The following is a 15,687-nucleotide window of genomic DNA, read 5'->3' as shown; positions in this document are numbered from 1 at the left end:
AGACCAGGCTGGTCTCACTCCTACTCTGTGAGTTTGGGCTCATTACTTCATTAAGTTCAAAAGACAGGCAGGTACGAAATATGAACTCGGATTGCTGGATTCAGTACCCAATAAAAAATGAAATCAACTCTCACACACTCAGGCACTTCACCATTTTGGAACCTCAATATTCATTAGGACTCTGGAAAGAATTTGCATCCAGACAAATGAATCAGCATTGAAGGGACCATCAGGAAATGTCTGGTTTGGAAGATGTTTATAAAAATGTCCTCCATTGAAAAAAATATAAATTGAATTCACATGTTCAACTGGATTTAATCTTCTTCATAGGACAACAAGTAAAATCCCCAATCTTTCAGTTAGTTTCCACTGTGAAAACGTAACACACTCATGCCCAATGTCCGCCAGATGCATATGCATTTTGTTTTGCCAGATGTCTAGCCCACATTTTCCGTACTTGACGCACATGTACATCGCTTTGCAACTAGCTAAAAGCTAGCTAGTTGGAGTCTGTGTGTGTACTTCCGTTTGTACCACCACACGGTAAAGCCACACACGAGTTGAAAATACTGAACGCATGCGGTACACAGAACGTACCGCAGCCTGGCGCGGCACCCCCAACATAGCGTTGTGGACTGCTCCATTGACAATGAATGACTCCCTCAGTAACTCAAAGAGTTTGATGCCTCTGGTGGACATGAGGTGTAACCAACTGTTGAGGCCATAAACTATATGGTTGGTGCATGTGGACTATGCTCTGCTGCCCCTGTCTGGTACTGGGTGGAGTTGCAGTCTCATCTTTTGTGATTCAACCTCCCCTACTAAGAGGTGGAGAAAGGCATGTTGTTGTTCATGACATCGGTCTGTGTTCCCACAGACTGAGCTAGTCGTCTCTTCAACAGTCATTCCTTCTCTTATCTGGGTTTGTACAAAATGGCACCTTATTCTTTATATAGTGTACTTCCCTATTCAGACCCTGGTCAAAATTCATTCACTTCATAGGGAATAGGGTGCCATTTGGGATGAAATTCCTGTTTTCAACTTCCACTTAGGTGCAAAAGCCAGGCAGATTCCACTGAGATTCGAGCTCGGATCACTGGATTCAAAGTCTGATAGTGAGGCTCCTCCGCTCCGCTTCTACCCCCTCGCCCCCCCGCCCACCCCATCGATCTCTCTCCCCCGCTCTCCTTCTCCCGTCTCTCTGACCCCTCTCCCTCCCTCCCTTCTCTCTTCTCTGGGGGATATAGTGACTGACCCTGGGTTCTAAGCTGACATGTGGAATTGTTTTAAGAAGGTCATACCATGGATCATTTAGGTATTTGATTTTGAATTTTAGGGCCCCCTTTAAAATATATAATATTGAATTTGGACTTTACGACTATATCCCATAGAAACGCATTGAATAAGATATTCAGAAATGGCAAAAAAGACAGTAACATAACTCATAAGGAATAAGGTTTTGAAGTGTCTGTCCTATATATGGGAGATATAAGAAGGCTCAGGAAATGTGTATATATATATATATATATATATACACTACCGGTCAAAAGTCTACCGTCAATAGACTCCAGGGGAGTTTAACCGCAGCATGTACCCTATTGGTTTTTGAGCTTTGGGCCAGTAACCAAAAGGTTGCTGGTTTGATTCCCCGAGCCGAATAGATTAAAATTCTGTTGATGTGGCACTTAACCCTAATTGCTCCTGCACGTCGCTCTCGATAAGAGCGTCTGCTAAATGACTAAAAATGTAAATTATCTTTCTCTTCTTATCTGTCTCACCAGGCAGGTCTTGAACTCTGATCACTGGATACAAAATCCAGAGTACTAACCATTGCGCCATAGAACCTGAGAACTTGTGCTTTCTGGCATCATGTGAATCTCTCTGAAACTCTCTGAATCTCTTTGTGCCTCGAATGACTGGCTGAGATGTTGCAACCTAGTATTCCAACATACCTCCTATTGTACATATGCCTACCTTTTCTTGTTCTATGGAGCTTTTAGTTTAGTGAATATAACAGCATTTTGGTGTCTTGAAAGTTTATTTCACTGCTACTGCAAAGTTGATCTGACAGAACGCCAAAGGCAGCTTTTGATAAGCTATGAGACGTCTTCAATGGGCTAGGGACATTTGATAGGATCGACAGAGATTGGAAGCCCTTAGTGTTTCCAGCAACAGCAGTCTGTTGTCTAACTAACACTTAATACCAGGCAGGTGCTTCAATCGACGATATCTGACAGATTTGTATTATTTGTTTTATGTGTATAGCTACAGGGGTTTTCACAAGAGCTCGCTGTGGTAGGCATAGTTATATAAATGTGGGTGTTCTTGCATTAGTTTTGTCAGTGAGAGGAGGGCCAAAGAGATCAGAGAGCACAGGTACCTTTGGTTGTGGATAATGCCCTTGCCTTAGGCTTGTTTGAAAAGGCTCAGCTCAACAGTACCCTTAAACTGTACACTCAGGGCTATTTCAGTGCTTCTAAGACATGAATGCTTCGAAACACACGTAGTACTGGCACTGGCACATAACTAACTGGTCACTTGAGTAATGTTTACATACTGTTTTACCCACTTCATATGTATATACTGTATTCTAGTCAAGGCCATCCTATTCAACTATTTCTGTACATATACTATTCTATCCTATGTATTCTATATACACTGAACAAAAATATAAACACAACATGTAAAGTGTTGGTCCCATGTTTCATGAGCTGAAGAAAAAAATCCCAGAAATGTTCCATGGCACAAAAGTTTATTTCTCTCATATTTTGTGCACAAATGTGTTTATATCCCAGGTAGTGAGCATTTCTACTTTGCCAAGATAATCCATCCCCCTGACAGGTGTGGCATATCAAGAAACTGATTAAACAGGATGATCATTACACAGGTGCACCTTGTGCTGGGGACAATAAAAGGCAACTTTAAAATGTGCAGTTTTGTCACACAACACAATGCCATAGATGTCTCAAGTTTTGAGGGAGCGTGCGATTGACATGTTGACAGCAGGAAAGTCTACCAGAGCTGTTGCCAGAGAACTGAATGTTCATTTCTCTACCTTAAGCTGCCTCCTACGTGGTCTGCGGTCGTCACAACCGCAGACCACGTGTAACCATGCCAGCCCAGGACCTCCACATCCTGGGGAAAAACGAATCCTGATTGGCTGAGCCTGGCTCCGAATTTTTGATACTCCGGACTCCAATATTGCTTGTCCTAATTGTTCTGTATTTCTTAATTCCATTATTTTACTTTTAGATTTGTGTGTATTGTTGTGTATTGTTAGATATTACTGCGCTGTTGGAGCTAGGAACACAAGCATTTCGCTACACCCGTAATAACATCTGCTAAACATGTGTATGTGACCAATAACATTTGATTTGATTTGATTCGTTTTGAACTGTATTGGAGCTCTATTGTGCTTCTGCAAACAGCCAGTAAGGGGCAGACTTACTTAGTCAGTAAGCTCTCTGCTAGGCTGGTGCATACCCTGATGACAAATTGCATACTATTGGGACTGAAAACACAGTTCTAAGCATCTTCTGCATATTATTTCAAGTGATTGTAATCTATAGTCCATGTTACCTCATTTTATAGCAGACATCTTTCTGTGAACAATTATGTTGTGTGTGAATGTGGGTATGTGCTCCTCCCTCCCTCTATATGTGCGTGCATATGTGTGTGTGTGTGTGCGCACACGTGCATGTGTGTGTCTTTGCATGCCATTTTTGGAACAATTAACTGACTAGGCCCCTGGCTCGCAGTAACAGCAGGGTTGGTTTGTTGTCCCTTCAAATGGATTAGACCATTAGAGAGGCTAGCGCTGACAGAAGGAGAAAGATGGAGAATGGCAATGAAAGAGGGAGAAGAATAGGAGGGAGAGGGAGAAAGAGAGAGAGAAAGAGGAGAGACAGAGAGAGAGGGAGAGGGAGATGGAGAATAACTTTCAAAGACAGAGAAAGAGAGCAGACCAGGAGAAGAGATACGGAACATAAGGGTAAAATACAGGGAGAAAGAGAAAGAGAGAGAGAGAGCAGTCCTTCCTGCACAGCTCCTTGCCAGCCTGTCAGGAGAGCTGCTCCTCCTGCTGTTGTTCCTTGCCTTCTAATCCTCCTGTAAATCTCCTGTAATCGGGATGAGAGCTGAGAGCATGCTGCCTCCTGACTAATTTAGACCAGCAGCTTCTGGCTGCCTGTTGCCTGACTTAGCATTCAGTGTCTATGTAAAGACCTGGAAGGAGGATTGCATGGTGGTGGTGATCCATCGGACAGCCTAGGCTAAGGGGCCAAGCCAAGCAGAGCGAGGCACACCATGTGAGGAGGGAAGGAGGAGGAGGTTAGAGGGGTCTATAGCTGGAGAAGCACGAGTCTGATGTCACTGGGACTCCCCAAGATCCCAGAGGAAGAGAGGAACAGAGGAGGAAGAGGGGATGCTAATGCTGTTGACCCAGGAAGAGAGAGAGAGGGAGTAAACAGAGGAACAAGAGGAGAATACCCTATTGGATAGACACTTTTTATGGTGAGACATGGACGTGTCGTGGATGTGGGTTGGTTTAAAACTATGTCAAAGGTCATGGTCCCACTAGTCTGTTTGTTGGGGAGTTTATCAGAGGCAACACTGGTTGTGGATTGTTGTTACCTTTATAACCTATTTTCTCCTTCCACAGTTTTGTTGTTCAGAGGAACAACAGAACAGAGAACTTGATCAAATCAGATTTTCAGTGGAAGTTGTTGGAGAGAGAGAAAGAGAGAGAGAGAGAGAGGAGGGGGGCTTGTAGCGATACTGATCTTCATTCTTCTGAGAGGAATGACAGAACAGCAGAGGAATGAAAGCAAAGGCTTGTGGGATTAGAAGAGGTAGTGTTCCCCTCTGTGTTTTAACTAGATCCTACTAAAAGGAAGGTTTTAGACTAATGAGTAGACTAAGACCATGTATATTGTTAAAAGCCAACCGCTGCGGGGTAGGAAACAACAAAGTACATCTGGTGTTCAGGGGAAACGAAAAGAGAGCGAGTAACTTACAGAACAGACTTATAGCAAATGTGTGCTCAGCGATGGTCTTAAAACCTATTAAGGATCCGACAATTTTTTCAATTTTTGCCTAAAATGACATACCCAAATCTAACTGCCTGTAACTCAGGCCTTGAAGCAAGGATATGCATATTCTTGGTACCATTTGAAAGGAAATACTTTGACGTTTGTGGAAATGTGAAAGGAATGTAGGAGAATATAACCCAATAGATCTGGTAAAAGATAATGCAAAGAAAAAACCAACCGTTCTTTTGTATTGTTTTGTACCATCATCTTTGAAATGCAAGAGAAAGGCCATCATGTATTATTACAGCCCAGCTGCAATTTAGATTTTGGCCACGAGATGGCAGCAGTGTATGGGCAAAGTTTTAGACTGATCCAATGAACCATTGCATTTCTGTTCAAAATGTTGTATCAAGACTGCCCATATGCGCCTAATTGGTTTATTAATAACTTTTCATGTTCAAAACTGTGCACTCTCCTCAAACAATAGCATGGTATTATTTCACTGTAATAGCTACTGTAAATTGGACAGTGCAGTTAGATTAACAAGAATGTAAGCTTTCTGACAATATCAAATATGTCTATGTCCTGGGAAATGTTCTTGTTACTTACAACCTCATGCTAATCGCATTAGCCTACATTAGCTCAACATCAGGGGGGGGACTCACCGATCCTGAAGAAGTTAAAACACCCAAGGATTTATTTAAACGGAACAAGATCTGATATCTATTTCCACTGCTCTCAGTAATAGCCTCTACATAAGATCAAGCATCAAGCACCAAGTCTCCCAGTAGGGTGTCCTGATGTCTAGGCCTCAAGCCAGTTACCAAACATTATCCTCTCAGTGGCGATTCTAGCTTGTATAGCTCCCTGGACGAACCCACGCGTACCCTACCTCGGGCTTCCAGTGGGGAGACCTGAGGTCAACCTACCCCGCCCCCCTCCCCATCTCGTACTTCTGAGTGGGAGACCTTCCCAGGCAGTAGCCTGCCTAGCTCACAAACTAGAATCAGGGCGCCCACTCCGACAAGGTTAATTGTCCCACAGTCTCATACGGTGACATGATATCATTGACGTGACATGCAAATGAGCGATAGAAAACCGATTGCGCAAATGTCACCATTCGGAATATACACTGCTCAAAAAAATAAAGGGAACACTTAAACAACACAATGTAACTCCAAGTCAATCACACTTCTGCGAAATCAAACTGTCCACTTAGGAAGCAACACTGATTGACAATACATTTCACATGCTGTTGTGCAAATGGAATTGACAACAGGTGGAAATTATAGGCAATTAGCAAGACACCCCCAATAAAAGAGTGGTTCTGCAGGTGGGGACCACAGACCACTTCTCAGTTCCTATACTTCCTGGCTGATGTTTTGGTCACTTTTGAATGCTGGCGGTGCTTTCACTCTAGTGGTAGCATGAGACGGAGTCTACAACCCACACAAGTGGCTCAGGTAGTGCAGCTCATCCAGGATGGCACATCAATGCGAGCTGTGGCAAGAAGGTTTGCTGTGTCTGTCAGCGTAGTGTCCAGAGCATGGAGGCGCTACCAGGAGACAGGCCAGTACATCAGGAGACGTGGAGGAGGCCGTAGGAGGGCAACAACCCAGCAGCAGGACCGAAACCTTCGCCTTTGTGCAAGGAGGAGCAGGAGAAGCACTGCCAGAGCCCTGCAAAATGACCTCCAGCAGGCCACAAATGTGCATGTGTCTGCTCAAATGGTCAGAAACAGACTCCATGAGGGTGGTATGAGGGCCCGACGTCCACAGGTGGCGGTTGTGCTTACAGCCCAACACCGTGCAGGACGTTTGGCATTTGCCAGAGAACACCAAGATTGGCAAATTTGCCACTGGCGCCCTGTGCTCTTCACAGATGAAAGCAGGTTCACACTGAGCACGTGACAGACGTGACAGAGTCTGGAGACGCCGTGGAGAATGTTCTGCTGCCTGCAACATCCTCCAGCATGACCGGTTTGGTGGTGGGTCAGTCATGGTGTGGGGTGGCATTTCTTTGGGGGGCCGCACAGCCCTCCATGTGCTCGCCAGAGGTAGCCTGACTGCCATTAGGTACCGAGATGAGATCCTCAGACCCCTTGTGAGACCATATGCTGGTGCAGTTGGCCCTGGGTTCCTCCTAATGCAAGACAATGCTAGACCTCATGTGGCTGGAGTGTGTCAGCAGTTCCTGCAAGAGGAAGGTATTGATGCTATGGACTGGCCCGCCCATTCCCCAGACCTGAATCCAATTGAGCACATCTGGGACATCATGTCTCGCTCCATCCACCAACGCCACGTTGCACCACAGACTGTCCAGGAGTTGGCGGATGCTTTAGTCCAGGTCTGGGAGGAGATCCCTCAGGAGACCATCCGCCACCTCATCAGGAGCATGCCCAGGCGTTGTAGGGAGGTCATACAGGCACTTGGAGGCCACACACACTACTGAGCCTCATTTTGACTTGTTTTAAGGACATTACATCAAGGTTGGATCAGCCTGTAGTGTGGTTTTCCACTTTAATTTTGAGTGTGACTCCAAATCCAGACCTCCATGGGTTGATAAATTGGATTTCCATTGATTATTTTTGTGTGATTTTGTTGTCAGCACATTCAACTATGTAAAGAAATAAGTATTTAATAAGATTATTTATTTCATTCAGATCTAGGATGTGTTGTTTAAGTGTTCCCTTTATTTTTTTGAGCAGTATATTGTTTTTCATTTTGCATTTATGTATTTTTTTTTTAATTGTGCGGGTGGGCGTGGGCCCCATGCTGCCCTGGCAAGATGCCGCCCTGGGCGGCTGCCCATGTCGCCTATGCCTAAATCCGCCACTGCTGTCAGGTTGCACAGCGCTGAAGCACAAGAGTGCCGACAATATCTGACTGCCGTAATGGCACAGATTACACCACCTCCTGTCAATCACACCTGGCGTGGTGGGGCTAGGTTCTCCTCAGGTTCTCCTCAGCCTGATTCACACCATAGGACCTAAGCGAGCCAGCCCTAGTCGAGCTGTACTGGGCTGGCCTGGATACGTATCCCCCCATAGTTGATGGAACCGTGCTGAGAAGGACAATGTAAAAAAAGAAAATATCTGAACAAACGCAATTCAGATGAATCAGGCATTTAAGGCTCTCTTCAGGTTTGGGGTGAGTTAGACTCATCCACTTTAGAACCTCACATGGACTAGGACCAATCAATGGACCTGTCCATACACTCACACCATGCTGTCAATGGAAAACGTAGGAGTTACGACTGTGCTGTCTCAGGTCAATGAGAACCTTAGAAGGATGCTAGGGAGCAACCTATTTGACGGATCAAGATTGATTGAAAGATATGGACTTGAGAGGGTCAACCCTCTAATGATTAGATGGCTAATGATTAGAAAATGTTTTGTTGTCACATTGGTCGTTGATTGTAGGGTAAATACAGCCTCTAAAGGGATTGTTTAAAAGCTATTCTTCTACAATATATGCCTGCAGATGCCAGCTACGTGGTTTATTTGAGTTGTTGTACTGTGAATCAGAGAAGTTTGAGAGACGCTCTATGAGCTGTTGATCAACACTCTGATCCAAAACAGATGATATGTTGGGGAAAGGGAAGACAAGCGTACTGTAATAGAGTACGAACAGGACTTTTGCTTCATCACATAATTGAGTGAGCCAGTCGTTTCACAATGTGTAACTGAATTAGAGGTCTCTGTGTGGTGCTCGAGTGTGTGTGTGTGTGTGTGTGTGTGTGTGTGTGTGTGTGTGTGTGTGTGTGTGTGTGTGTGTGTGTGTGTGTGTGTGTGTGTGTGTGTGTGTGTGTGTGTGTGTGTGTGTGTGTGTGTGTGTGTGTGTGTGTGTGTGTGTGTGTGTGTACGTGCTTGTCTGTGCCCCTCCAGACAGTCATATTGTTTGTCTGTCCATTCCTCCAGAGATCCTCCAGCATGCGGTCATTATCAGCAGGGCAGAAGCAGGGTCCTTTCCACCTCCACAGGTTCTGATCCCATCCTTCTGGGGGCCGAGGAGGCCTCTCGATTGGGTGTGATCCCCTCCTCTTTGGGCTCCTGGAGGTCAAGCGATGGCTCATGCACTAAATGACCCACACCTGGGCGCCGGCCCATCCGAGGACTCTGAACTCTCTCAGAATGAGTCTGAAACGGCGAGCTTGGTGTCTGAGGACTCTATTATGCCAGACTATGAGATGAGGCGGGGTGGAGGAGGCACCACCTCTACACTGTACGAGGCCTGTAACAGGAACGAGGCGCTAACCCTACAGAGGGTCCTGGAGAGGGGGGTTACTAAGGAAGAAGTCATGGAGCTGGACATCAACGGCAGGGTAAGGATACACAAACAAACAGAAACACACACACACACCTTACTAGCCCACACTATCAATAGAAACACAAGGATGTGTAATACTTCTCTCTGGTGTTCCTCGCACTACCCACCACTATCATCAAAACCATATGGCCCCAGATATTGTACATTAAGAGCAGAGTTTCTCAACCTTTGGTCCTTGGGTCTCTGGCATGATGTGGACCAGTCCCTGAGATGGTTAGCTGACACTAAGTCAGTTACTCAAGTGTTGGTTTTAATGTAAGCTGTCCCACAAGGAGGATGAGCGAAAGTATGCCGGTTGCTGGTGCATTAAAGCATACACCTAGTTAATGACCACATGTCTTTGTTTCTGCTTTGTTTTCATGTCAGAATGGCCTGATGTTGGCTGTCTCCAGAGGCTACGTGGACATCGTCTACGGTCTACACACGTGTCCACTGATAGACATCAACCATCAGGACAACGAAGGCAGCACAGCAGTGATGATCGCTGCCCAGGCCGGTAAGCACCGCGATATTATGATGGCTATCTTGGGTGAGCAAGAGGTAGCATGATTATACCATATCATTTCAACCTTTAACATGGCCTATGATCGGGTGGTCAAAAGTATTATAATCAGGGAAGTATCTGGAAAATAAATCCCTTTACCATTGTCGCAGTGCATTCAGCTGAAGAAGAAATGTTGGTCGTACTGAAAATATTCGTTGAAAGTGTATAATAACATACAAGATCAAGTAAATCTGTGGAGTATCAAGATCCCCAGTATTCTGGAGTTTATTTTCTATTTAGTTGTACTGTAACAACAATGTTCCTAATAACAGCCCCCACCCCCACCCCCACCCCCCAGGCTACATATCCATCCTCAACTTCATCCTGAACTACTACCCTAAGGTAGACCTGGAGGTGAGGGACATCAGAGGCTTCACTGCCCTCATCAAGGCAGCCATACAGGGCAGGGAGGACTGTGTGTCTTCCCTCATAATGGCCGGTAAGTGGCTAAAGTCAGTCAAATCAAGAATTGGAGTTCTTTGAGTTCAGGGTGGGAAAGTCTTCTAAGAACTCATTTTCATGGGTTTTCCTTTTCCAAGTGGCATAAATCCTCACTCTCCATACTGACAATTTGCTAACATATTTTTTGTATTTTTTGTCGAAACAGTAAATGCACAGGTACTAGGGTGAAATGGGATGTCAATTTATCATCGTAGAAACAGAATGACTTTTCTTTTATTCAATATGTTTCTATGGTTATCGTGAAGACGCTGTGTGAAAAAAAGAAAAAGCAAGGGCCTGGTCAGAAGTAGTGCACTATATAGGGAATAGGGCTCTGGTCTATAGTAGTGCACTATATAGGGAATAGGGCTCTGGTCTATAGTAGTGCACTATATAGGGAATAGGGTGCCTGTCACAATGGGTGGCTTGAGGAATCAGGAGAGGTGGAGTCAGGCGCAGGAGACAGATGATTCCGGGAATAAACTTTAATAAATATTCGCACGGAAAAATAACAAGAACGGAGTGCAGGGTGTGCAAAATAAAAGGCACCACCCTCTACTAAAGAAAACCAGGGACGCAGCCCAAATATAATTCCTCGAGAAGGAAAAACACAAACCCTCATCAGCAACGTAACCCTGACAACAAACAATCCCGCACAACCCACAAACCTAACTAGCTAGCCTAAATACCCCTCCCCACTAACAACTAATACAAAACAGGTGCGTAACTAACCTAGACCTAACTAACAGAACGTGAAACATAGATCAGTGGCAGCTAGTAGGCCGGCGACGACGACCACCGAGCGCCGCCCGAGCGAGGAGGGGCGCCACCCTCCGTAGGTGTCGTGACAGTGCCATTTCAGACACAGACCAAGTGTATGGTTATGACAGATTTTGGTGGAGGAAGATGATGACGCAGACCTAGCTGAGTTAAGGGGCAAATCTAAGGATTTTCCTTTCTGATCTACTTATCTAATCTGGGACTAGCTGTTTTGGGTTAGAGGCTGGATTAGCTAGCCCTGTGTGGATTTACCAGGACTGATATAGGCACGATTCTGGAAAAATTCCACTCAATCACACCTGTTACACGTTCATAAGTCAAGACAGGTCAAATGATGTTACCCTACTACGTAGCGTTCTCCATAAGGATGGAGTATTCCTGTGTTAATATATTACATCTACGTGCCTTATAATGTGTTGAATGAATGGTTGAGGACAAGCCTCTGAAAATAGACATTATTAATAATGACTCCAATTACACATCTAGGAGCTAATTAACCAATTAACCCTAATGGAAACCTTAGATTCTCCTTCCTCAAACTGTAGATTCATTCATTTATTCAAGGCCATCGTCATGCTGTCTCATAATTAGTCAAGGCAAACAGATGGTGACAGTTTTCATAGTGTGTTTTTTTATCTCCTGTTCTGTATCTCCCTGCACCATTCTGTTTTCCCTTAATGGCCACGTGGTGGGGCAATTATGCTGACTTTGAACACAAGTTGCCTTCTGAAAATCTGATCATGCCCAGTTTCCCTCAAGGTTTTATGTGTCTCTGTTCTCTCTCTGTCTATTTTCTTTTTTTCTCTCTCTCTCTCTCTCTCTCCTCTCTCTCTCTCTCTCTCTCTCTCTCTCTCTCTCTCTCTCTCTCTTTCTCTTCTCTCCACATTTTCCTCCTCCCTGTCTCTCCCTGACCACTTACCAGGTGCTGATATCAACGTAGTGGATGATGTCAAAGGGAAAAGCATAACAGACTGGGCCCTGAAGACAAGTCGCTTCGAGGTCCTGCAGCGTCTCCGTCGCCTCCAGGCGTGTCCCATCGCCGAACAGTTCTGCGATAGCTACGTGATGGAGTGGCCCGAGCTGAAGGAGTTGGTGGCTAAAGGTTTGAGAGACAAGAACCTGGAGGGTTACTGGTTCAAATCCCTGCTCCAACTGGGAAAAATATGTCGGGGAGGGATGCTGGGTTAAATAGGCTACATCACCTGTTGTTGTGCATTCGGGCACGACACTTAAACCCTAAACTGATTCAGGGGTGCTGCTGCATTGCAGCGGACACGTGTGGAGGCTCTGTGTGTGTCTTGGGTGGGTAGGTATAAAGGAAAAAGACACATTTCAGTGTCTCTGTACTAATTAGATGAAAGCGTCTGCTAAATGGCATATATTCTTATAAAGACAATAAAGTAATCTTCTTCTGTCTCCTATCTTCTAAAGCCATGGCCCCCAAGAACCTGACCCAGCGTCTGAAGGACAGCTTGACCTTCAGCTTCCCCAACGACCCTCAGGACAATGGGGTGTTGGACCACATGGTGAGGATGACAACGTCCATCCACAGTCCACTAGTCTCCATGGGCTGCCGGCCACTCTGCCCCACCAGCCCCCCCGAGGTCGGGAAGCGGCGGCTGGCTGTGCCGGAGCTGATGGAAAAGCACAGCAGCAAGGAACTGGAGGAGAGCTCCGTGTGTCATAGTAATGGTGTTAAGTGTTCCTTCACGCCGGTGCCGGCGTCGTCCTCCCTCTTGCTCGCCAACTGCTGCTCGGACACGAAGCGGAGGGGTAGTGTTCTCTCAACGACTGCAAACGGCGTCCAGAACATCCTCCCCCATTCCTTGGCGAATCGGAACAGTGTCTTCCCGTACGGCTGCATCCCCACGATCACCTTCACTAAGTCTGCGGAAAAAACACCCAAGAAGGCGAAGAAGACGAAGAGGCACAAGGGCCACCTGGAGCCTCCAGTCTGGAAGTACAAATCGGATAAGCAGGAGAAGAAAAAGGAAAAGGAGAAGTTGGAGGAAGAGAAGGAAGTGCAAGAGAAGGCACTTAAGAAATCTAAAATGAAGGCAGCCAAGGCGGCGGCCAAGGCCAAGGAGCCCGCCAAGGCAAGTTAAACTGCCAGCTATCTGTTTGTAAACTGCCACAGAGTGAGGGCACAGAACCCTGAGAGAATAGAACGGCCTCTGTGCTGCCATCTCTTACTCACTCCAATCTGTGATGATGTCATATAAGAGGGAAAAGGGGACAGCTCCCCTGTGGTGGCCCCTTTCCGGGGCCATCATGGAAGCCCAGTTTCAGCCCTGCAGTGGTGTTTCCAATAACACGGGTGGAAACTAGCATCTGAGCCAGACTAAGACTAATGGATGGACTGTTGTTTTTCCTCTTGATTGGGATATGCTGTAAGGACTTACTGAAATGGCCTGAACATTCCTAGACTTTACTATTCATGTATCTATCAAGAGGAATATGCTTTTTATATGTTAACTTATTTTGTTGTTTCATTTTTGGGGAGTCAGTTGTTAAAAAGATCAGTAGAGTTTGTTTGGGCTTCCGCGTTCTTAACATACAGCATGTCTGAAACAACTAACTAATCGAAACTGTGAAGGAACCAGAGCCATAGCAAAGAAATGTCAAATTTCTATTTGCACTTACTGAAAGAGAAGCAGGACATTACCATGAGTTTTTCAAATGATGAATAACTCCAGTCAATTCGTAACATAACAATGACCATAGGAGTTGGCAAGACAGCACAAAGAGATCTGGGACCAGGTGTCACCTATACTCCCTCTCCGGCCTCTAGGTCATCAGGCTGCTGATTATCCTGCACCCCTGTCACCATCGTCTCACGCACCTGCGCCTCATGACACTCACCTGGACTCCATCACCTCCTTGATTATCTTCCCTATATCTGTCACTCCCTTTGGTTCTTTCCTCAGGTGTTATTGACTCTGTTTTCATGTTGGTGCGTTGATTGTGTTACGTGTATTGTTTCATTCATTTATTAAAACACTCACTCCCTGAACTTGCTTCCTGACTCTCAGTGCACTCGTTACACCAGGCTAGTTAAATCAGGGATAACCTCAGTTTTGATGAGGCTCAGGTTCTTAGATAAGCCAGACACTGAGTGACTTTATTATTACGTTGCACAAACTTACTCAGAAGCCTTAGTTATGTTAACAGGTTGACTGTAGATACAGTGCAACTGTTAAAGGTATACTCAGTGAAAGGACGGTGCCACGAGCAGCACCACGGATATTGAGATGAGCGAGATGCAAGACCTCGCTCTCACACAATCACACACAGTGTCTGCGCATGTACACGGGGTTCCCGTCACTCTGTTACAGCGTGGTAGCCACGGGATCAAAACAGTGGAGAAGTTGAGCATCGAACTTCAACGATCTTTGTTGTTGCGGAAATTGACCCATTAATGCTGTTTACTTTCTGCATTGACGTCATATCGCTGAGTCTAGTGTGGAGTAGAAATAAGCTTGTGTCTGTAGCGGCCCTAATGTGATGGTTATTCTTCAATACCTGTTCTATGCCCCTCATCAAAGATTTGGAAAGAGACATATGGGTAGTGAATTTCCCCAGTCAAAAGCCATTGAAACATCAGAAATGTCTCCAACAATAGGAATAGATACAATAGGCCTAATGAATATCCTATTACCGAACCAAACATTAAAACGTTTAAAAACAAGAGGAGAACACATGTGACTGGTTTGTTTAAATGAATAATGAATTAGGGTATTTGTAGATGCTAAGAACTGTAATCCTCAGACCAGAAATACCAGTCTGTAGAGCAAACAAGACAAAGTTGGAAAAACGAACTAAACAAACAGACAGAATGTTTTTGGGGGAGGAATAATATCAAAACTAAAGCAAGAATTGCAAAACTTACCAAAAATCCCTCATCAACTTTCATGCCAGTAGATCAACCTACCCAGTGAACACAGATAAACTTTCTCACAGTATCTCTGAAGTATTTAGTTTCAGTTCCCTTTTACAGTTGGGGAACTAGTCAATATAAAGTCAACATTGAAACAAGAGTCTTATGGAGGTCAGAGAGAGGCCAGATTAGAACCCCTGACTAAAGACTGAAAGTGCGCTGCAAATGGTACCCAATTCCCTACATAGTGCACAGGAAGTTTATATATATTTCCAGAACTGCTAAACCTTTCTTGGAAAGGAATTTCTATCGCCAATCTTATATTCCCACCCCTCATCTTTACAGCAAATCAAGTGGTTAGACTGCAGTTTAGTTGTTTTTGTAATTCGATTAAGCCTTTTAAATGAGTATTTCTAATCTGCTATAATGTGTCCTGTAGACCATTTCTTTCAAAGATTGTTGAATGTCAAAGCAGACTGCTCAGACTTTCTCTCCATTCTATTCAATCCTGTCCTGTGCGATTATTGCACAACAACAAAACAAAGAGTTTCAGTGAAGCCTGGAGAAAACAGAGACACACTGTGCTGCCCATAGACATTGAATGACATATCATTCTCTTTCCACGGTGTTGCCTGGCACTGAAAGAATGCTGAGAACAACCCAGATCTCAACAGCTCACAGATTAAT

The 15,687-nt window shown here is 45.0% G+C and overlaps 1 protein-coding gene across 1 annotated transcript; it reads left to right on the top strand.

The window, feature by feature from the left end:
* Positions 1 to 8,955: 8,955 nt before the first annotated feature.
* Positions 8,956 to 14,136, top strand: LOC106567324 (photoreceptor ankyrin repeat protein). Its single transcript, XM_014136458.3, has 5 exons — positions 8,956 to 9,353; positions 9,725 to 9,854; positions 10,201 to 10,341; positions 12,046 to 12,225; positions 12,555 to 14,136. The coding sequence occupies exons 1-5, from the start codon at positions 9,096 to 9,098 to the stop codon at positions 13,226 to 13,228; spliced, it is 1,383 nt and encodes a 460-aa protein (XP_013991933.1). The 5' UTR covers positions 8,956 to 9,095; the 3' UTR covers positions 13,229 to 14,136.
* Positions 14,137 to 15,687: the final 1,551 nt, after the last annotated feature.

Source organism: Salmo salar, chromosome 13, assembly GCF_965601325.2.
Source record: "Salmo salar chromosome 13, fSalSal1, whole genome shotgun sequence".
In the NCBI taxonomy this organism is placed as follows: domain Eukaryota; kingdom Metazoa; phylum Chordata; class Actinopteri; order Salmoniformes; family Salmonidae; genus Salmo; species Salmo salar.
This window is presented reverse-complemented; position numbering and strand designations above follow the sequence as displayed.